The following is a 22,784-nucleotide window of genomic DNA, read 5'->3' on the forward strand; positions in this document are numbered from 1 at the left end:
ATGAGGAAAGTCCCCATATAATCACCTCAAAAAGAGAGATGAAATGGCCTAGGGATGTATAGAATGCTTACTTTTAGAATTAAGGGCCCACTTGAGTTCATGATCAGAATTTCAAAGGAGACAAGGTCACTTGGTTTAGTGTTTTTTCCTCCGGACCAGATGCAGGTTCAGAATAACAGCGAATTAGATTTAACCAGAATGTAGTTTTGCCAAAAGAATAGCACAAAGAGAAGGGCAAAAGAATTCAGGGTGTATGCAAGAGAGGGCTTGTAATAACTGACAATGAAACTTAGGCTGGGAAAGGAGAGAATACGGATATCAAAAAAAGAGGAAAATTCGAAATGTGCAAATGATGGAAATGGGGGCTCCAGTGGAGTCAAAAGATTGCTGGAATTAGAATGCTGGAAGGAGCCAGATAGGGGAGATAAGAGGTGGTGTTCAGAGAGTGAGGGGCATGAAACTCATATTAAAGAGATGCAATTATTGATGATAATAAAAGTCAAGGGTATGATCGCAGCATTGAGTGGCTTGAGGGAGAGATTAGAGAATATTGCTGAAGAGGAAGACTTCAAAGCACTGAGTGACCAGAGCACTGTGCATTGAAATCATCAAGAATTGAAACAAGAGTTGTGTAGGAGTAAATAACATGACTCGGGAGTTAAAATTACGAAGAAATGAGGGGTGTTGACAGCAATGATGAGTCATATAGTTTAATGACATGAGATCCAAAAAGAGCAAGTTTTAAGGAGGAAAGAGGGAGAATGAAAGAGGCAATGGTGAACAAGGAAGATGAGACCTACCCAATCTCAAGACCCACGGGAGGAAGAAATAGACACTGCTATAGGGCAGTGGAGAAAGTCACATTTTTGTTAGAGTGAGAAGGTAAAAGAAATGTTTAAAGTCTAGATTGAGGACATAAATTACATAAATTACACTGTGGGCACTATGGAAAGGTTTCCAAAGTTGGAGAGGGTGGAAAAAGGATGCAAAGAGTCTACAGGTGAGTGAGGGGGATAGGGAAGACCTGGGAGTCTGTGGAGTTTTATGGTACATAAATAGGTATAAAGAGCATGATGGGCGTCATGCTTTATTTTTCCATTCCTTTCCATATCCACGTTTGCTCCCTCTTTATCAGTTCTCGTATTACAGCAAGTGTGATCATAGAAAAATGCAAATTTGACCATATCCTTCCCCTTCTTAAACCTCTTTAATGGTTTTTATTAATCTTAGTATGAAGACTAAAATCCTTAGTGTAATTCACAAAACTCTGCACAAGCACCACTCTTAGCTGTCCAGACTAACACATGCATTTGCTTTGTGCACCCCAGTCATACTGCCTTTTTAACATTCTAAATCACGAAATTCTTTCCTGTCTCACAGACTTTGTACTTTCTTCTGCCTAGTACTTCCCTCCACACACAAACCCCAGGTTTTGCCTACTTAACTCCCACTTGTCTTTCAGATTTCAGCTCAAACTGTCACCCAGATAGGTCAGGTTCTCCTGTTTGATGATCTCACAGAAATCTTTGCTTTCACAGCACTTACAATGGTTCGCAATTACGTGGTTGTGATTATCTGGTTCGCGTCTGTCAACCCCACTAGAGTAAATCTCATGAAGACAAAGATAATATCTGTTGTTTTTACCATTACATGCCCAGAACCTCGTTAACCTGATGCTTAGTATATGTTCAATAAATATTTATTAAATGACTTGATCTAGAGGACACTGTCTCCAGCACTACAATGAGGCAAATATCATTAGCCTTAAACCATCCATGTCAATGTTCCTCCTTCTTATTGGTAGAGTAATCTGTTGACAGAGAAGCATTAGAAATAAGATTTCAGCTTTCCTTAGAAAACAAAATTTCTTAATATCTAGAAAGCTATTGCAAATGAATAACAAAAATATTAACACAGCAATAGAATAATGGGCTAAATACACGATAGGTACTTCATTAGCAAAGATATACAAATGGCCATTAAACACACAAAAGATTAACTCCGCTAATAATCAAGGAGCATGGAAACACAAAGTATGCCATTACTGCAGAGATAAGAACTACATGTATTTTTATATTTTTATTGAAATTACTGTCAATTTTTTAAAAATAATTAAGAACTACTAGTAAACATTGACAGTTTTTACATATAGAGATGAAAAGAGAAAGAACTTCATTGTCTACTAATGCTGTCCTGGGAGTGGCCTAGATCTCCTGCCTACAAGAATTTTAAAATTAATTAATTAATTTTTAAAAAATGGATGAAATGAACAAAGTACCAACAAAATACTGAGGAATTTCCAGACCAAAAGAAAAAAGAACAGTTTAAGAGACAAAAGAAGACACAAAAGATGCTTTTGCCAAACCCTGAAAATTTTAACTTTCATTTTTATGGTCTCCGAGGTGAGCAGGAATAAAAATCAAAGCCCCGTCTCCCATAAAATAATAGTTCAATTGGAGACCCTTCCCACAAAGATCATTGGGGCTCCAAAGGGTAATGATAAGAGAGAACCATACTTAGATCAGCCTTCATGTCATTTTGTGGTCCAGGTTAGAATGACTAGGGTAGTCCAGAAAACCCTGGGTCTTCAACATAGAATAAGGCTCTTCCAAACTTGCTGATCCTTTAGGTACTGCCATAAGCAATGTAAACTGGCAGAAAACTTCATCCTAGGCCTCGAAACATTCTTACAAATAACTTTTCAAGAATGATGAGGTAAGAAACCTACACATGCATGCATGTGCATACACACACGCACACAGACAACTTGAGCAAGAACTAACAGAAACCACAAAAATTAAAAACAGATCCACTAAGACTTCAGATATTTAAATTATCAGACTCATCATGTAGTATCATAAACTTAGTATCAAAATCCAAGCCATGTAGTATGAGAAAGGCAAAATGAAGACCAGTATTACTGACAGACATAGAGGCACAAATTCCAAATAACAATAGAATCCAGTAATACACAAAAATACATACTATAGGACCAAATTAGGTATCTGAGAAATGTAAGGTGGGTTTAACAATGGAAATATCTAAGTGTTGAGATCAGAAACACCCAGGCATTTCATAGGTAGGACTCTTTCTCTGGACATTCTTCAATAAATTCTATGACTCTATTGTTTCTGCACTTCTGTAGTTTTCCATTCCTTTTTGATTAACTCCTTCTTGCTTTACATAAGTATATTTAATGTCTTTCATAAGTATATTTAATTATGTTATAGCAGAGATTACAAAGTAGAGACTTTGGGTCAGGTTCAGCCCACAGATTGTTTTATTTGACCTGAGATGTTTTAAAGAAACTGAAGCCAACATTTACAAACTGAGAAAATCAATAAATCTAGATTTGGGGCCCCTCTCGAAAAAAAAAATGAGAAATATCTAGCAATATGAGCCCTATTTCTACCTGGAAATAATCAGCTACAGCTGAGGAATAGCTGTTCCCTTTAAATAGGGCATCCTCTCCTGTTTGCTAGAGTCTCTGCCACTCTGGTCCAAGTGTCATTTGCCATTAATCTGTATATTTCCCCTTCTTAGAATAAACTTGAGAGAAAAATAAAACACTTGCTGTTTTATCTCTCAGATGAGGGAAAATAGAAAACTGGACAAAGAATGGTCTATATGTCAAGAAAAATGGAGGAAAGCATGTATATTGATGGAAGTGGAGAGTATCACTTCGTGGTGAGTACACCAATATGTGGTCGGCTTCACTCCTTCACATTACTCGCCTAGCTTGGTAGTTGTTATGTTAGTGACCTCTGAGTTAGTCACATCCAGATGGCCTGGGAGCAGTCTGTTTCATTCTAGGAACTTTCCAAATTCATACTCTGTTACGTGTTGACATTACAATTTAATTTTCAGAATGCAGTCTTACTTCTCTAATTTCCAAGTTCCTGGAAAGCACCTCACTAGCCCCCAAATGTTAATAGAACTTAAAAGTTGCAATCTTATCTACCTTAAACCTTAACTTAAATCTAGCTAACACCTCTGTTCTCTTTTCTCCTTTCATTTCCTCCTCCCAAAATAAGCTGTTACTGAATCTTAAAAAAGAAAAAAGTTGACAGGAATGTTCACACTGTGACCACAAAATATAATAGTAAGTTGGTATCTCAAGTGTAAGTCAACTTTGATAAACATTTGTCCAAACTACATAAACATTATTACTGCATATGGGGCAATATAGACTTATTTTAAGACTGTTTTGTCTATGCACTGGTAACACTTATCATGTTGTCCCTGTTCTTTGAGGACGTTATCACCAGTGAGATTTATAACCCCACAAGGCTAACATCTGGTCCAAGCTCACAGAGTAAGACCATGTCTTTGCATCCATGTACCCCCAACACAGCATTGAATCTCACTCAGAGTAGATGCTTAATAATACCTTTTGATCGAATGAATTAATGAACGAACAAGCAGACATTTAAGCCTATCTTCAATCTTACCTCTTCTATTATAATACTATCATGTGGTATTTATAGTAGGGCTTCTGTCCTGACATATACTGATGCTAAAATATATCACCCAAAATGCTTTATTTTTTTTTTTTTAAAGATTTTATTTATTTATTCGACAAAGATAGAGACAGCCAGAGAGAGAGGGAACACAAGCAGGGGGAGTGGGAGAGGAAGAAGCAGGCTCATAGCGGAGGAGCCTGATGTGGGGCTCGATCCCAGAACGCCGGGATCACGCCCTGAGCCGAAGGCAGACGCTTAACCGCTGTGCCACCCAGGCGCCCCACCCAAAATGCTTTAAATGGTAATTCTATCACAAGTCTCCAGAATTGTCTACATTTTTTTAAATATGTATCCAGAAAGGAGTTGATTTTCCTTTTTGTGAACAAAGATTGTGCATACAAATGACTAGATTTCAAACTGGAGATGCTGTGTCAGAATAGTTTATACAACTTAACAATGGTTCAACTTACAATTTTTCAACTCTTCAACGGTGCAAAAGCAATATGAATTTGGTAGAAACTATATTTCAAATTTGGAATTTTGATCTTCTCCTGGGCTGGTAATATGCAGTATGATGCTTTCTTGTGATGCTGGGCATCTCCCAGTCAGCCACGTGATTATGAGGGGTTAGCCCAACTGTAGGCTAATGTAAGTGTTCTGAGCACATTCAAGGTAGGCTAAGCTATGATGTTTAGTAGGTAGGTGTATTAAATGCATTTTAGACTTAGAATATTTTCAACTTACAATAGGTTTATCAGGACTTAACCCATCATAAGCTGAGGAAGATCTGTATGCCATCTTAGAGGTTAAAATTAGCAAAAGGACTGCTTCAAGATAATAATACAAATTAGATGTATAAGTTTATAAGGTTGTCAATGCAGGAGGCAGAGAGATCCCCAAAGCATAGGGATAAAAGCTTAGGAAATATAACCAAACTTTTCCTAAATATCATCTGTGTCTTAAAAGAAAAGAAAGTCATATAAGCATGATTTCTTATGTTTAGACTCAACCATGAGAGACAGCAAGAGAGGGCCAGAAGTGTTTGTGTCTAATACAACAAAGCTTTAATAGAGCAGTATTTGCTTTAGGGGTTAGTCGTATAAACATACGTGAAATTTGTTTGCTAAGTGCTATTTGAAATTTGTAAGAAAGGACAAAGTACACTTCAGCAGATAATACAACATAGGCCAAGATGATACAATAGTTAATAGCATAGAAGGACTTAGAATCCCAGGTCTCCAAAGTCCAAGTCTGGTAGTCTGCCCTCCAACATACTGCACCATGAGGTTACGATTTGAGAATAAATTGGTATGCAGAAAGTTCAGTGTCTTACCTGTGACATTGTGTTTGCCAACTTCAAGAAAGTTGGCAAGAATGTACAGTTCGTAGAATGATAGCAGAGGCTAGCGTGAACAAGTTACTCATGGAAGACATAATGAGGCTACTTAAGTTGACACACCATTGTCTTTTATTACAAATGTTAATTCAAGTAAATTTTGGCCTAAAATCTGAAAGAGTAACTGCATCATCCAAGGCAGTCACTGTATTAGCAACACAACTACCCCAGTAACAATCCTGTGTGCTCTAAAAGAAACACTTCCCACATCATCTTAAGTGTGCAGGGCATCCCAAATATGTAACTTACATATAAGCTATTTCAGGCATGCGATATTAAGGAAGGTCATAGTGGCAATATTAGGACAGAAACGCTGATTCCGCACACATAGGTGTTACATAGGTTATAGAAAATATATATAGAAAATTCATGAAGAAGCCAGATAAAAATAGGAAAATATCAACCAGAAAAGTGATAATTATGGAGTTTAAAGTTTTGTCATTGTGTCTCTAGTAATGTGTAGAAGGATGCAATAACATTTTGGCCAAGAGGTGTGTAGTGTACCAGGCAGATTTGGTTGGTGTCTAATATGGCAAACATCTCATAGGTTATCACAGCCAGTATCTCTAAAAAACAAATAATTTCCTTTGGACCAGTTCTATAGTCAACCTACCTTCTGGTCTTAATTTGGTTTCCTTGGTAAGTTTATCTACCAGCGAGAGAATATATCGATAGATTGATACTGAAGTCTGCTCCTGAAACTAATATTACACTATATGTTAACTAACTGGAATTTAAATAAAAAATTGAAAGTACAGGGGCGCCTGGGTGGCACAGCGGTTAAGCGTCTGCCTTTGGCTCAGGGCGTGATCCCGGCGTTATGGGATTGAGCCCCACATCGGGCTCCTCCGCTATGAGCCTGCTTCTTCCTCTCCCACTCCCCCTGCTTGTGTTCCCTCTCTCACTGGCTGTCTCTATCTCTGTCAAATAAATAAATAAAATCTTTTTAAAAAATTCGAAAGTACAAAAAATTAGTTAATTAAAAAATAAACTGCTACAAGAATAGCCACCAGTGGGGAGTACCCCATAAGCACCAGTATTATTGCTAGGAAGACATAGGTATGTCTTAGATTACACAATAAATATATTACTCAAATGTATGAGTTATACATGTATATATACACATACATACACAAGCTGCATTTATGTTTTGTTCATATTTAAATGCATTTAGGGAGCATCTTATTGAAAGAAATCCTGACAATACTTTTGTCACAAGAATAATTGACTAACTTACTGATATGGTTTATTTATAGTTTAGACCACAAAAGTAATATATTCTGGTAGGAAACATGTCAATCATCTCAGAAACCTATTCATTTAAAATGGAAAATTCTGCACTTCAACCTTCCACTTCTAAGCCCCTAGGCTACTAACTGTTAAGAATCTGGTGTGATACTTTCAACTATTTTTGTTTTCATATATACATATGTAAGATTTTTCTTCAGAAAATGGATTTATACTATACCACTATAGTGCAACTTTCATTTTCCTCAAAAATAGATCGCAGATGTCCTTCCATGTTAACGCACAGAAATTTATCTCATTATCTTCAGTGATTTGCATGGTATTCCAACATGCTCTAACTTACTTTCCCATTCCCTCTTGCTATGCTTTTAGGTTGTTTCCAATTATTTGCTATCACAAATAACGCTATGATTGAATCTTCTTACACATGTCTTTATATAGTTGTGTGAATACATATGTAATATGGTTCTTGGAAGTGAAATTATCATTAAGGATATGTACCATCTGGATTTTGAGAATTGCTAGATTGCTTTTCAAAAAGACTTCTACCACTGGTCCCTCAGCCTGTCCATTTATGCCCATACTGTAAAGTGGATGTTTAGAAGTGCTTTAATGTCTTGATAATGGGACAGGACAAAGGCATCTCTTTAAATTTTAATGTGCATTTTCTTGATCACTAGTGGATTTACCATCTTTTATAATGTCACTAGCCATCGTTTCACGTCTTCTGTGAATTGCCTGTTCATATCACCTGACAATTTTTCTCCTGGGGGAGAGCTCTCTGTATATTAGATATTAATTATATTTCTAATATACATATTAAATTGTTATGTATGATGAAATTTTGCTGTCTTGCTTTTAAGTTTTTATGGTGTTTGTTGCACAGAAATTTCTATACAGTCAAGTGTTTCTCTTCTGGATTCTTTTGTTTGTTTTATTTCTTGCTTGGGAAGATTTTCTCTATCCCCAAATAATAAAATATTCTCCCACATTTTTCTAATAACCTCATTATTTTAGTTTTCATGTTTACTTCTTTAATCATAGTGTATGTCAAGTTGTTTTTAAAATATACTTGCATGAGACTTTTCCCACTAATTTAATGGTTTAGTCAATACTATACTACATTATTGCTACAAGAAAGCATTACGTGAGTTTATGTAGAATATCTGGATAGCCTAAAAAAGCACATAGGCCACTGGTCCTAGCCTTTTCTACATGTAATTTTTATTCAACCTATTTTTATATTGAAAATCAAATGAAAATCACCCCAAATCAACATTCATAAGCCATTTAACTATCAGACATTATTAAAATTAATATTCAGAATTACTGCACGTTGGTTCTGCCTGTATGTAATCCTCTTTCATGCGCTGAGTCAGTACTACAGAGAAAATTCTCTTCATTTAGATGCCTGCTTCAATATCATCTCTTTAAAGGTATTTTCCATGGTCATCCCATCAAAATTCACCTCCCTCCATTCTTTTGACCTGCTGTTTTTTTACAGTTCTTACCAGTACTTGAAAAATTATATTATACAGTCTTGCCTATTGTCTCTCTTACCATGAGGGTAGGGGCTTGATCTTGTTCACCATTACATCTCCAGGATCTAGAACAACTCAGATATGTGTTCATAAATCATCAAAGAAAGTTCTCAAGACATTAATATAAAGTAAAAAATAACAAGTACTGGATATGCTAGAAGTGGTGACTCTTTGACCTCTCAATCATTGGATTTAAGCCAATTAACCATGTGTTAAGGAAAAGAACAAATTGAAGAACATTCATGTTTGACAGATCTCGGAATTTATGTCATTTTAAAAAATAAATTCCTTCCCCCAAAATCAAACTATCCAGTTTGCCCATTTTATCTCTACATTTTATTCCACACTAGTAGGGGCTTTTTAAATACAAAGAGCATACTTATATAATGGAATACTAAGCGACCACTAAAAAAAGATGTGATACAAGCATATTTATTAATATGAAAAGAAGTTTGTGGGGGGAAAACATGCAACAAAATATTTAATTGTAATCCCTCTTTCATAAAAATGAAAATATCTATTACATGTAAGAGTATAAACACATCAGAACACTAACAGTGATTATCTCTGGGTAACAGGATTAGATTTTATTTTCATATTTTTTTCTTTTCTGTATTTTCTCATTTCTCTAAAATAAACATGTATTACTTCTGTAAAAAGAAAAAATTGTTACTGTAATAATGTAATAAGGTGTGATTGAGTGCACTTACCAGCCTCCTCCTAGAATGCCTTCCTACTCTGCAGACTGAAGAGCTAAAAACTCATTTCCTAGATTCCCTTGCAGGAAACCTAATGTAAATTTTGAAAGTCAGAATTAAGGCGGAGGTCATCTGCCTGTTGTTTTAGCTATTGTGAGTGGCAGAATGTATTCTGAGTGGCTTTCGCTATTCTGAGTGCTTAGCTGTGGAAAGACTGCATTTATCTCCAGTGTAGTGTTTTGTCACTGGGTGACAACACAGAGCTGCAGCACATTCCTCGTTCCCAGACCACAGCTGCTGCAGCAGGTCCTAACATCAGAGATGCCAATGGTGAACCCTTTGACTGCTGCAGATGTAGGAGTTCCACTGGTGGGCCAGTAACATAGGTTTTCCTGGGAGTCACTCCTGGAAACCCAAACTTGAGCCTACTCCTCCATATCTTCCAATGACCTTGTAAGAAACTAAGTGGTTTTCAAAATGCTCAGTATTAATCCCCATTCCTCTTCAAATAGCTGAAGTGGTTTGTTTCCTGTGAATACGTTGTTAATGATACAAAAATGATTAATTGCATATCGTCTTCTTTAAAAATAATTTATACTACATAAATCTATTTTGGAATATGGGGCAGGCATGCAAAACTAACACACGAAAACGCACATATGGGGAAAAAGGATCACTAAATACACTAAAATGTCAATGTAGTCATCCCTGATGGTAGAAGTATGGGTAATTTAAATTTTATTTTTGCTTATCTGTATTTAAATTTTTTTAAAGGAAAAAGCTTAAAAGCCTTCCCTCCCCAAAGACACAAAATCCTTCTACAGGAAAAAAAAAAAAAAAGTGTGATTTCTGAATGTATCTTGAAGTGTTTTAGACAACTAGATTAACTAAAGTTATTAATCTGCATGTTAACACCATAATACACACAGAAGTATGTACCATGGTCTAAACAGGGGAGCAAGTCCCCATGGTTCACGATCTCAGAACAAATATTTGTCTATTCCAGTGGCACAGTCAAGCTGACTGCTCGCTGCTAGTAAAAGGGCAGCTATCTTGGGAACTAAACATATGAAGTGAGACTAGCCAGTGCAACAGCTGTTGGCAAGCTTTCTTTGTTTATGATAACAAAAGTATATTGCTTAGAATCGGCTAGTTATTTTAAAAGGCACAAAACAGAATGGAAGTGCCTTCACCTACCCAAGCATTAAATGAGATTTCAGAAAAGAAAGGGCAAAAGTGAAATGAACAAAGGAGGCTTTCTTTTAAATACTCCTTTCAATACACCTTTTTAAAAAAGAAAATACTTCCCACATAACTAACATTTATATATTTCTGGATTGCTTTTCATTCATCCATTTTCTCTACCCACCAGCTTCATGACTTAAGACCCAGACAAAGACAAGTTGTATTTCTTTATTCACTGGCAGACATTATCATGAAAGATCACAATACATTTACAATTATCAAAGAAACAGATAAAATAAACCGTTCTTAAGCTATGGAAATTCCTATCAAAGAATTTTATTAGAATTAGATTAGTAAGAAAATATCCTTATACCTATTAACACAGTTTTATAAAGCTATTTTTTAATGTCATTTGATACTGGTTACTCCTGTTAAAAGCATCTTTCAATGACAAGTTTTTAATTTTTATGAACAGATTTTGGATCTTTTATGGTTATTGCTTTCTGTGACTTAAGAAACCTTTGGCTACACTCAAGTCACAAAGATATTCACCTATGTTTTCCTCTAAAAAACCTTTGTACTTTAGCTATTAAATGAAGGTCTATGATCCATATCAAATTCATTTTTGTGAGGAAGGGGGTCTTGGTTCATTTTTTTCCACATGGAGGTTTAGCTGTTCTGGCCTCATTATTGAAAAGACTTTCCTTCTCTGTTGGATTGTTTTGCGACCCTTGTCAAAAATCAAGTAACCATATAAATGTGGATTTGTTTATAGGCTCTCTCTTCTATTTCACTGATTGATTTGTTGTTGATCCTTATGCCAGCATCACACTGTCTTGATGACTGGATACTACTGACTATAATATTCCTTGTATTGCTTTACAATTTAAGCCTCTATAAAACAGGGTATATAAGGGCACCTGGCGGGCTCACTCAGTACAGCATGCAACTTTTGATCTCGGCATTGTGAGTTCAAGCCCCACGTTGGGGTAGAGATTACTCCAAACTAAAAAACCTTGAAACACAAAAAACAAAAACAGGGTATATAAATTAAGTTGAAATAATTGCATGGGATCAAGATGAGCCTAAAATAATCCTTAAGAAATCACTTTTTAAAATTGTATCATGGCTTTGAAAACACTCCATAATTACTATTGTATCCAGAGCAAAATATATTTACCCACAAACAAATGAAAAACTACAAATTCTTAATACCTTCAACTGAAATTATGTATGAAAAATATTTCATTAATTTTTCTACTCAATTTCCCACCAGATTCTTTCATATTAGTTATTTAATAATACCACAATGTAATAAGTTTTAAAATAATCCTTAAAAAATTCATGTGTTTGAAGCTAGAAGATGAATACGCAGTCGCCCTACATGTTTGAACTTTTCCATAATAAACTGTAAAAAGTCATGTATCAATTTCAGAAATGTATCTAGTTAAAAAAAATAGTAGATAATTCCCTTTATAAAAAGAAGTTCCATAAAATCTCCTTTAAAGTTTAATATGGAAAAGATTAGGAGCAAGAATACAATCATTCCATAAAATAAAAAAAAAAAAAAAGACAAAGCAACTCCCAAAAGTAATTTTAAAAATCCATTGTGAGCGAACTGTACATGGTTCTTGAAACTACTGAGCTGTACCAATTTCATTCAAACTGGCAAGAAGGATCCTCCACCACCACAACCTATTTTTTTAAAAAGGAGATAGCCTAAATTGTCAAACTTCTGATTTTTTTATATAAAGCTTAGCAGCCTGAAGAATGTTGCCAGACTGAGAGTAACGCCAAAAATCTCTTAAGATTTATCATTTGTTCTTAACCTGAAATTCTGCTTTGAAGCATAATACATCTTCCTGAAATAATTCTAATAATACATAATAAATAACCCCAAACACTTCAAGAAACTCTACTAAAATAAACTGAATGTTTATTACTTTTTTCTACTGGCAGCAATGAAAATCACTAGAAACTATACTTTTGCCTTTTTCAAATGATCTGCATTAAAACCATACTTTCTCAAGATAAAACTCATTTTTAAAATCTTTAAAATGTTTAGATACAATAGACAAATACTGATTTTTTTTCATTAATGATGAGGAGAAACAAGAAATCTAATTTTTAGAATCAAGATCTGACATTCATAAATTTTAAGCATGTAACTGAACTAAAAGATTGAGAGATTAATTATAACAATTACAGGTAGAGAATATCATTTGTGCAATTTCTAGGTTCACTATGATAGTATATATCCAGAGAACCAACAGAAGTTCTCAGATCCAATGTCAAATAATAGAATTTGGGCAAGCACTCTTAATATCACTTTTATTTAATATGCACTACATGCACATGATGCAGGTAGGGAAAGAATCCATGCATTAAGGACAAGACAGACTGGTACTATTGCCAAACGTGCACTGAGTCAATTAGGATGTTGCTCAAAGTTCTTTATACTTAATGGTTTCCATGAAAATAAGTGCAGAAGCAGAAATGTATATACATCCCAAAGCATCTTCTTCATTTGGTTTCCTGTGCTTTCTTTGCATTCTGTTTTTCTTTTGCCTAGAAGTTAAAGATAATATTCTATAAAATCTTAAAAGTCCATTTTAGATCATGTTAAAATGTGTGTAAGTGGGCATTCTTAAGCTAAAAGGCTTGAAATTCATTGTTTTTAAGATTTCTAGAGCATTACATCTTTCTTAATTCGATTTGCAACAAATTACTGCTGGACAAATTATAGTTATGCTTTGCCCTCAGTAAAAAAGGATCATGTTTGGTTTACAGTTCTTTCTTATCAGCAGTTGAAATGTATCATTATAATTGTAATAATTTAAATATACATAATTACTCATTCCACAAAGTCATACTCATTCATACATGCTTCAAAACAATATATTTACATATGTGCCCATTTCTCATTCAAATTGAGTATAAGAAAAATCTTATATTAGTTTCTGTATATTTGAATAAGTTTAACAGAATATCACTAAAGGGGGCGCCTGGGTGGCTCAGCTGTTAAGTGTCTGCCTTCGGTTCAGGTCATGATCCCAGGGTCCTGGGATCAAGCCCCACATCGGGCTCTCTGCTCGGTGGGAAGCCTGCTTCTCCCTCTCCCACTCCCTTTGCTTGTGTTCCCTCTTTCACTGTCTCTCTCTGTCAAATAAATAAAATCTTTAAAAAAAAAAAAGAATATCACTGAAGGATCACATATCTGTAGGATTAATAAACTTTACTTACAGAACCTGAAAAATGCTCTCATACCTTATTTCATTTGATCCTCATAACAATTATATAGCTTGAACCCAGTAATTCTATTTTATTTTTCAGCAGATGAAGAAAACAGAGCTTACAGATATCGAAGTTGGCAAAAGTCACACAGCTAGTATAAAATAAAACCTTAAGAGGTCAAAAGACACCTGTTCTATAGTGGTGCTTTTCAACGTACATACCAATGACCTGGGGACCCTGTTATAATGCTGATTCAATAAAATGCTTGAGATTCTCACTTTCCAACAAATTTTTAGGGGATATCAATTCTGCTGGTCCTCAGATGACACTCTGAGAAAAAAGATTTTAGAGTACTAGACTATAATGTTCTTTCCACTATGCCACCTGAATCAGAAAGGAATAGAGTTTTGCTATTATACAACTAAGAAAAAAAACTTCCTTAGATTAAAAAAATACAATAATTAGAACTACAGTATTTTTATAATATATTAGGTAGTATAATTATTATACAATTATAGGATAAAACAGAGTACTATGCCTTACAATATATTAAGAACAAATATATGTACCATATAAAATTGCTTGCATGAACATTTTTAGTTAACAAGCATAATTTGTAATTTGATATGTATACAATTTTTAACAAAGAAGTTGTTTCCAAATAATAAAAATACAATTTAATTTCAGATATAATTTGAAATAAAAACATGTACTTTTCCCATGTTGATTTCTGAATATACTCTGAATATACAGAATGTTTAGCAGGATTAACAAAAATAAACTTACTGCTTTACGACATAAACTTTACAACATAATTAAATGAGCAGATACATAATACAGTGTGCATACATTTATTAAACTATGTAATTCAGATAAAATTAGTAAGTGAAATAAATGAAAAATAATTACCACCATTTACTGAGCCCTTATTTACATACTTTATAGCTATGATCTCATTTAGTCCTCAAGAATGTGAAGTAGGTATGATTCCTGATTTATAGAGGAAGAAATGGAAACTATAAGAAAATAACTTGCCTAAAAGCACCAGCTAATAAGTAACATATCTGCAATTTAAAACCAAAAGCCTGTATTCTGTTCATCCTTTGTCAAAAATAAAAAACAGTATTACAGTTCTAAATAGCATAGGAAAAAAGTACATTGTTATCTTCTACACAGTATGCCAATGAAATATCAAAAATCACTGACTCAAGTCAGATAATTCTGTAATTGTAGATATCAATGTAGATATTGTGAATACCAACTATTCTTCTATCTTCTTTCTATTAAGGAATAGAAAAAGTAAGTTCTAAAGATTATTACCAATTGAATTGTAATGTCTTGGTAAAACTTGGACAAAATTCAATATTGTAAAGGTGCTCTGAATCCCCCATAGCAACTAAATCTATGATTTTACATTATGGTAGGTTATTGGTGATTGCTAAAAACCTGGGACAGACAACGATCCAGAATTACTAGGTTAAGATAAAAATATTAAAAGAATTGTAAGTATACCTGAACTCAGTAAAAGTTTCACAAACGAAATCTTCATCTAGCTGATTTTATATTTTAAGAAATAGATTTGGTATACGGCACAAGAAGTTTTATAACTATGTATTTTTTGGTTATTTCCAGAGGAGTTCTTATGTAATGTATATTCAACTCCTCAGAGAAGAATAGAAACCTCATATAACAAAAATACTTATAAGGCAAGATCTTAAACTAATTCTTTATAGCCATATGCCCTCAGGAGAATCAAAGTTTTGATCTTTTATTATTCTGTAAATAAAAAGATTTTCAAACTCAAGTACTTTCGTGCCATCACAGGTTCTAAACAACTATCTCAGTTACTCAGGGATCTGATCCTGGACAGGTTTGGCATTTACATCACTGCCAAGAGTAGCCACATCTTAACAGTTAAACTTATTAATGTCTTAGTAATTTCAACTTATCCATTTCTGAATTCTACATGTTGTTTTTCTTAGAAATATTACTATTGGGGCACCTGAGTGGCTCAGTTAGTTAAGCATCTGCTTTTGGCTCTGGTTAAGATCCTAGGGTCCTGGGATCGAGGCCCATATCGGGCTCCCTGCTCAGCGGGGAGTCTGCTTCTCCCTGTCCCTGTGTGTGCGTGAGCTCTCTCTCTCTCTCTTTCTCTCAAATAAGTAAATAAACCTTTAAAAAAAATTTTTTTTAAAGAAATTTTACTATTAAGCAATTTCACTATTAAAGCCTTTGTATTGTATATAATTATAAAATCTCATTATTTTTTCATTTGTAACAGTTGTGTTTATCTGCAGAAAGTGATATTCAATATAATGATTTCTTTTTTTCAAAATGAGATGAACAAAATATATTTATGTTTAAGGAAGCTGATTTATTGGTAGAGAATAGGCATTTGATTCTAACCACAAATTTAAAATTTTGTGGATGTGAAACTCAAGTGGCATAAAGCTCTTTAGGAGCTACCCTGTGCTCCCCCAGGACCTTCAGCATGAATTGATCCTGGCACTTATCAGAACAATTTTATTCAGCATGATACTATGATTGTTTATTCCTTTCCCCAACTATATCATGAACTACTTAAGAAAGAAGAACGTATCTTAATTATATGTATATCTAAAGACTTTAAGAAGTCCTGGAATATAGTTACAGCTAGATAAATGTTTGTTGAATAATTTTAAAATTTCAAAAATTTTAATCAAATAATGCATCTGAATTCCTTCATATTCCTTGGGGGATATTCCTTAGGGGATAACAGATTGATTCCTTTAAGGGACTTCCTTAGGGGATAACAGATATTGCATTTATACAAGGAATAAATGTAACCTCAATACTGCCTATTCAATATTATTAATCAAAGAATAGTCTGAAGAAATAGGCAAAATGTAGACCAATAACTATCCCTTCAAAAAAGGTGGAAACACAAGAAAACACTGAGCGCGTATCCCACTAACACCAGGCATTCATATACTGCCACCCTGTGTCCAAAATGTGAAGTAAGCAATTACGGTTCCAATGCTTTCAAAAAAAATCTGGGGATATACTGCCATTAAAATCAAACAAGAATGGTCGTTCTCCTAATTTGCACCAAAAAGTTTATTCACAGTCCAATTTTAAAGCAAAATACATACAATTTAAACTTCTCTAATAACATTTGTCTGGCCTTTAGTAATATTTATATATAGTTAGAATGTGATGCAAAATATCATATGATTTAACAGGGTATCATTATTTTAATATTTTTAATAGAGAACTATTTCATAGTGTTTCATACAAAGAATACAGTATCTAGCAACTTCTGAGAATCACAGGACCCTAACTGTTAATCTAAGTCTTTTAAAGTCAGTTTCTCATCTTAGAATTTTTTAACTTTAACACCCTGGGATACATGAACAGAAAATCTGTATGGAAAAGAGAAGACTTAGCAGTTTTCTGCAATAATTTGTGCACTTAGTGCTAAAAGCAGAAGCATACGCGGTTCAGGATCTGAGTAATAAGGTATACACAAAAACCTTAATTCTCATTTCCTATTATTTATGATGATATATAAATGATATATTTATGATGATATTTTAAAAAAAGCTGAGTTGAAATGTATCTTTGCTTCAGAAACTTTAAAATTACTAAGAAACACATACCCACCATGTACTCTGCTCTTAAGTTAATGGCCCAAAATTTTATTTACCTAGTAGTGTCTTCTCAAAGTGTTTCTCAAAATGTGGTACGTTTATAAACCAGCTGCATTAGAGTCACTTGGGGTAACTTATTAAAGATTCCCTCTCCTATATCAGAATATCCGGGGAGGGGCCAGGTAGATAGTCACTTTCAGAAACACTGATTTACAGTATGAACGTAAAAACAATTTAACTGCATTGCATTTATGCGATAAATATTTAAGTGCCTTATACTGAAGAAAAAAAATCTTAGAAATCAGAATTTTTCACAAACGTATGTTAGCTTTTCTTTGGCAGAAAGAATACTAGCTTATTAGGAATGAATTAAAAAAACCTATTTCTTAGTCTAGGCTATAGCTATCGTTTTCCCCCGTCAACATCCATTCTAGTTTTAAATTCTATGATAATTCAAATTTTTCCTAAATTAAATAACAAGGAATCTATTATTTTAATTGTTAACATTAAAAATTGCCTTCAACTTATGGGCACCTGGGTGGCTCAGTCGGTTAAGTGTCCCACTCTTGGTTTTGGCTCAGGTCATGACATCAAGCTCCACGCATCAGACTATACACTCAGCGTGGAGTGTGCTTGAGATTCTCTCTCCCTCCCTAGTGCTCTCTCTCAAATAAACAAAACCTTTTAAAAAAAAATTGGTTTCAGCTTAAAGCCAGGAAAATTTTTAAATTTTATTCTAATATTAGGTACAACCTAAGCTCTTAACATGAAGGATTTGGGAAGGCTAAAGCAATGGTACAATTCCTTATTTTTATTTTACAATATCAGGTTGAACTAATGCTCATCTAGAGTGTAAAACAATAGGTAAGAAAAAAAATTAAAACAGGAACGCTTCAACAAATTTTACCTCTACTCAAGCCAAAAAAAATCTTGTTTTGGGGGAATCTAACTCTAATTAAAGTATTCACCAGTAAAATACTTACCTTTTCTACTAGTGGTATTAGCTGTTGGTGTTCTGCTAAAGTCTTTAATAATTCCATAATGAAAGGCAGGTAATTATGCTTTCTTCTGATATTTTCAATCTGAAAATAAAACAAATATCAAACCATACTAACTTTACATTTCCACTAAGTTTCTGATATTTTGATCTTTGCACCCAACTCAAAATAGAAATGGGAGAAAACCTTCCATTCTCAAAAGAAAAAATATTAGAAATAATGAGATTCCACCCCACTGAGAATAAAGACTAATACAATAAAACATGTGAGAGTTTCTTGGGTGTGGCCTCCTACTCTTGGCTTAGCAAATAATACTTTTAAAAGTCTAAAATTATTTATGAAAACTTAAGATGAAAGTATATTTAAGAAGCCCACATGATAAATTAACACTCTTACTACTACAACTATGCAAATAATTAGGCCACACCTAACAAAACCATCTTTATTTTGTGATCAAGAATAATCTTTCTTTGAATTACTTCTAATCAAGAAGATAAACTGTAGGGAAAGATCTGTGCTTCAAATAAAAACTATGCACTCCTGAGGTACATGATTCTAGTTTTTCACTGCCATTGAGCTATCAAATATTCTGTCTGGTAGAGGTTCAATTTACTTCCCTTCTCCCATAGAAAAAAAACAGTTTCCATCGTTAGTAAATTCATTTCAACATTCCTTTACTTCATATAAACTTGAGTTAAGCTTTAACTTCTCATTTGAACTAGTTGTGACATCTTACATGTTCCTTCAATTAATTAATGAATTAAATAAAATCTTAACACATGTTCATTTTATAGTGGTAAGAGAATCATTTTACCTTTTTGAACAAGCATTTGCAACCAAAGTAGCAGGTAAAGATTCTGAAAACTTAACTTGTGTTTTATTTTAGGCTAATATTAAAACTTAGTGATGGAATAACCCTGAATTAAGAATATGTAAGTGATGGGTAGTTATGTTAGTGATTTTTGTATACCACATAAAATGGAAGATAAATATTCAAGCTTTCATCCCCTACTTTCCTATCTCCATGAACTTGGAATACTCTGCAGTCAGCCCCTACCACTTCCAACTGAAGAAATCCTACCAGTCCAAGGTTCATTTATTTTATTTAACAGTCATTTATTGGTTTTTAAGTATGATGCAAAGCACTATGCAAACACTTCGGTGAACAATAAAAAAGAAAAAAGGATGATCCTTGCCTTCAACTGAGCTTCAAATGAATAACAATACTTCTTCTACTATGATACACATGAGAAATGACATAACTACCATTTCCAAAATCACACAAAATTTAAAGCTCCCTTTACTCTTCATTCTCTCTGGAAAAAGCTTATGAGATTGCAAGTGAAAAAGAATGACTTTATTAAAGACAGCCTTACTTTATATATTTAACTCTGAATTATATAAATGTTTGCCATAATTAAAATTAAATTAAAAGTTTTTCAAAAACCCTAAAAAACTGGAAAGGAAAATAAAACAAATGAACCCAACTGTGCATTGGTAACAGAACCACATCAAGAGAATATTGGTGATAGAACCACATCAAGAGAAAATTTTTTCAAGTGAATTTAAAAACAGTAATTTGATTGTATATCCAAAATGGGATATACCCTAAGGAAAAAATAAACCTAAGAAAAAACTTTTCAGTCGTTATTAACACTAGAATTGTTCTTCTGAAACTTTTTATATACATCCGTATGTTTTATATATATATAGCATAAATCAAGTAAGTAATTACATTAATATTGTTAGAATCAAGACTTTCAGCTTAAGAGAAGAGATGCAAATAGTTAATTTCAAGTATAAAGCCCTTTAATCTTTTTTTTTTTAAGTAGGCTCCACGCCCAACATGGGGCTTGAATTCAATAGATCAAGAGTCGCATGCTCTACCGACAGCCAGTAAGGTGCCCCAAGCCCTTTAATTCTAAATTTGAAAACTGAATTCACATCGTACAAATTCACATTCTATTTTCTCTTCAAAACTAAAATAAGAGAGAGATTGCAAGTTAAGATGGTGGAGGAGTAGGGTTCCCGTTTTTCAGCCGGTCCCCTAAGTAGAGCTGGATATGTACCAGACCATCCTGAAAATCCACGGAATCAGCCTGAGACGCAGGAAGATACTTCTGGATCTCTACAAATGAACATCTCCAGCACTGAGTACTGAGGTACGAAGCGGGGAGCCATGAATCCGCGCACAGATATCGGAAGATAAACGGAAGGGGGAGGGAGCCTCTGCGCTCGGGCACCGGGAAGCGGTAGCCACCTGCACTGGGGAGTGGGCCGGATTCAGGGACCTGCACCCATGAGAGAGCAGACTGAGACCGTGAGCCTGGGAACGCGCGTGTGACCAGACAGAAAACCGGAGCAACACAGTGCTCACTGGAACTGGGCTAAAACTGGGAGCTTGGGAGCATGCGCACGTCCAAACTGAAAACCGGAGCTCCAGAGTGCTCACTAGAACCAGACTGATACTGGGAGCCCGGGAGCGTGCACGCGACCAGACTGAAACCGAGAGCTCAGGAGCGCACACGGGAACCAGGGGCAGCTGGTGGTGTTAGAAACACAAAGGACAGAGACGTGCTGGCCCTGGAAGTGAGGGCTGGGACACTGGCTGTGGGGTGCACAACCCGGGATGCTGCAGGGTTTTCAGCAGCACCAACAGAAACAGAGTTAAAGAGGCCAAGAGAGCTCAGTGGAGAGCGGACTGCGATTTCTCTGTTCTGAGACAGAGGCTAGGATTCAGCCACTACTGCTCTGACTCTCAGAAGAGCCACAGAAAACCGCCAGGGAAAGCCGCCAAACAACAAAAGCCTGGAAATACCAGCTCACATTGTGCCCATCCCCATCCCCCCTCGCAGGGGACAGGGAGACTCTACCCACAGGGTTGCCTGAATATCAGCACGGCCGGCCCCTCCCCCAGAAGGCAGGCTAAAAAAATCAAGAAGCCCACATCCCTAAGGTCCCTATAAAACAAGTGCACACTGCCTGGGTCCTGGTCAATAATTTGGGCTCTGGGCAACCCCGCAACCTCTCCTCATCAGAATGACGAGAAGGAGAAATCCCCCCAGCAAAGAAAAGATAATGAGTCTGTGGCCTCTGCCACAGAACTGATGGATATGGATATAACCAAATTATCAGAAATGGAGTTCAAAGTAACAATGGTCAAGATGATGTGTAGACTTGAAAAAAATATTAACGAAAATATTAATGAGAATATAGAATCTCTAAGGGCGGAAATGAGAGCGAATCTGGCAGAAATTAAAAATGCTATGAAACAAATGCAGTCAAAACTAGATGCTCTGACGGCCAGGGTAAATGAGGCAGAAGTACGAATAGGCGAATTGGAGGATGGGTTAGTAGAAGAGAAAGCTAAAACAGAAACTTGGCTCAAAAAAAATCCAATCTCAAGAAAGTAGGTTACAGGAGATTACTGACTTAATGAAACGTTCCAATGTCAGAATCACCGGCATCCCCGAGGGGGTGGAGAAAGACAGAGGTCTAAAAGAGATATCTGAATAAATTGTAGCTGAAAACTTCCCTAATCTAGCAAAGGAAACAAGCATTCGTGTCCAAGAGGCAGAGAGGACCCCTCCCAAATTCAAACACAACAAACCTATGCCACGTCACGTCATAGTGCATTTCGCAAATATTAGATCCAAGGATACAGTATTCAAAGCGGCCAGGGCGAAAAAATTTCTCACGTTCAGAGGCAAAAATATCAGAATTACGTCAGAGCTGTCTACACAGACCTGGAATGAGAGAAAGGGTTGGGGGGGCATTTTTAAAGCTATTTCAGAGAAAAACATGCAGCCAAGGATCCTTTATCCAGCAAGGCTGTCATTCAGAATTGATGGAGAGATAAGGACCTTCCAGAATCGCCAGACACTGACCAATTTCATAACCAGCCCTACAGGAGATATTAAGGGGGGTTCTATAAAATAAAAAGTCCCCAAGAGTCATACAGAACAGAAATTTACAATCTATAGAAACAAAGAATTTACAGGCAACATGACATCATTAAAATCATCTCTCTCAATAATCACTCTCAATGTGAATAGCCTAAATGCTCCCATAAAACACCACAGGGTTGCAGATTGGATAAAAATACATGACCCATCCATTTGCTGTCTACAAGAGACTCACCTTGAACCTAAAGATACATCCAGACTGAAAGTAAAGGGATGGAAAACCATTTTTCATGCCAATGGACCTCAAAAGAAAGCTGGGTTAGCAATTCTCATATCAGACAGATTAGAGTTTAAACTAAAGACTGTAGTTAGAGATACAGAAGGGCACTATATTATTCATAAAGGATGTATCCAACAAGTGGATATAACAATTATAAATATATATGCCCCCAACAGGGGAGCAGCAAGATACACAAGCCAACTCTTA

The 22,784-nt window shown here is 35.2% G+C and overlaps 1 protein-coding gene across 8 annotated transcripts in view; it reads right to left on the minus strand.

Moving 5' to 3' along the window:
• Positions 1-10,743: 10,743 nt before the first annotated feature.
• Positions 10,744-22,784, minus strand: part of UCHL5 (ubiquitin C-terminal hydrolase L5) — a 48,727-nt gene continuing 36,686 nt past the window's right edge. For all 8 annotated transcript variants that reach the window (XM_045809570.2, XM_045809569.2, XM_087856452.1 and 5 more), the window contains 2 exons: positions 18,378-18,476; positions 10,744-13,099 (listed from right to left, as the gene is read on the minus strand). In XM_045809570.2, the coding sequence (XP_045665526.1) occupies positions 13,055-13,099; positions 18,378-18,476 (144 nt within the window). In that variant the 3' untranslated portion in view covers positions 10,744-13,054. The remainder of the gene's footprint in view (positions 13,100-18,377; positions 18,477-22,784) is intronic.

This window comes from Ursus americanus, chromosome 2, assembly GCF_024610735.1.
Source record: "Ursus americanus isolate L20-20 chromosome 2, mUrsAme1.1.p, whole genome shotgun sequence".
Classification (NCBI taxonomy): Eukaryota; Metazoa; Chordata; class Mammalia; order Carnivora; family Ursidae; genus Ursus; species Ursus americanus.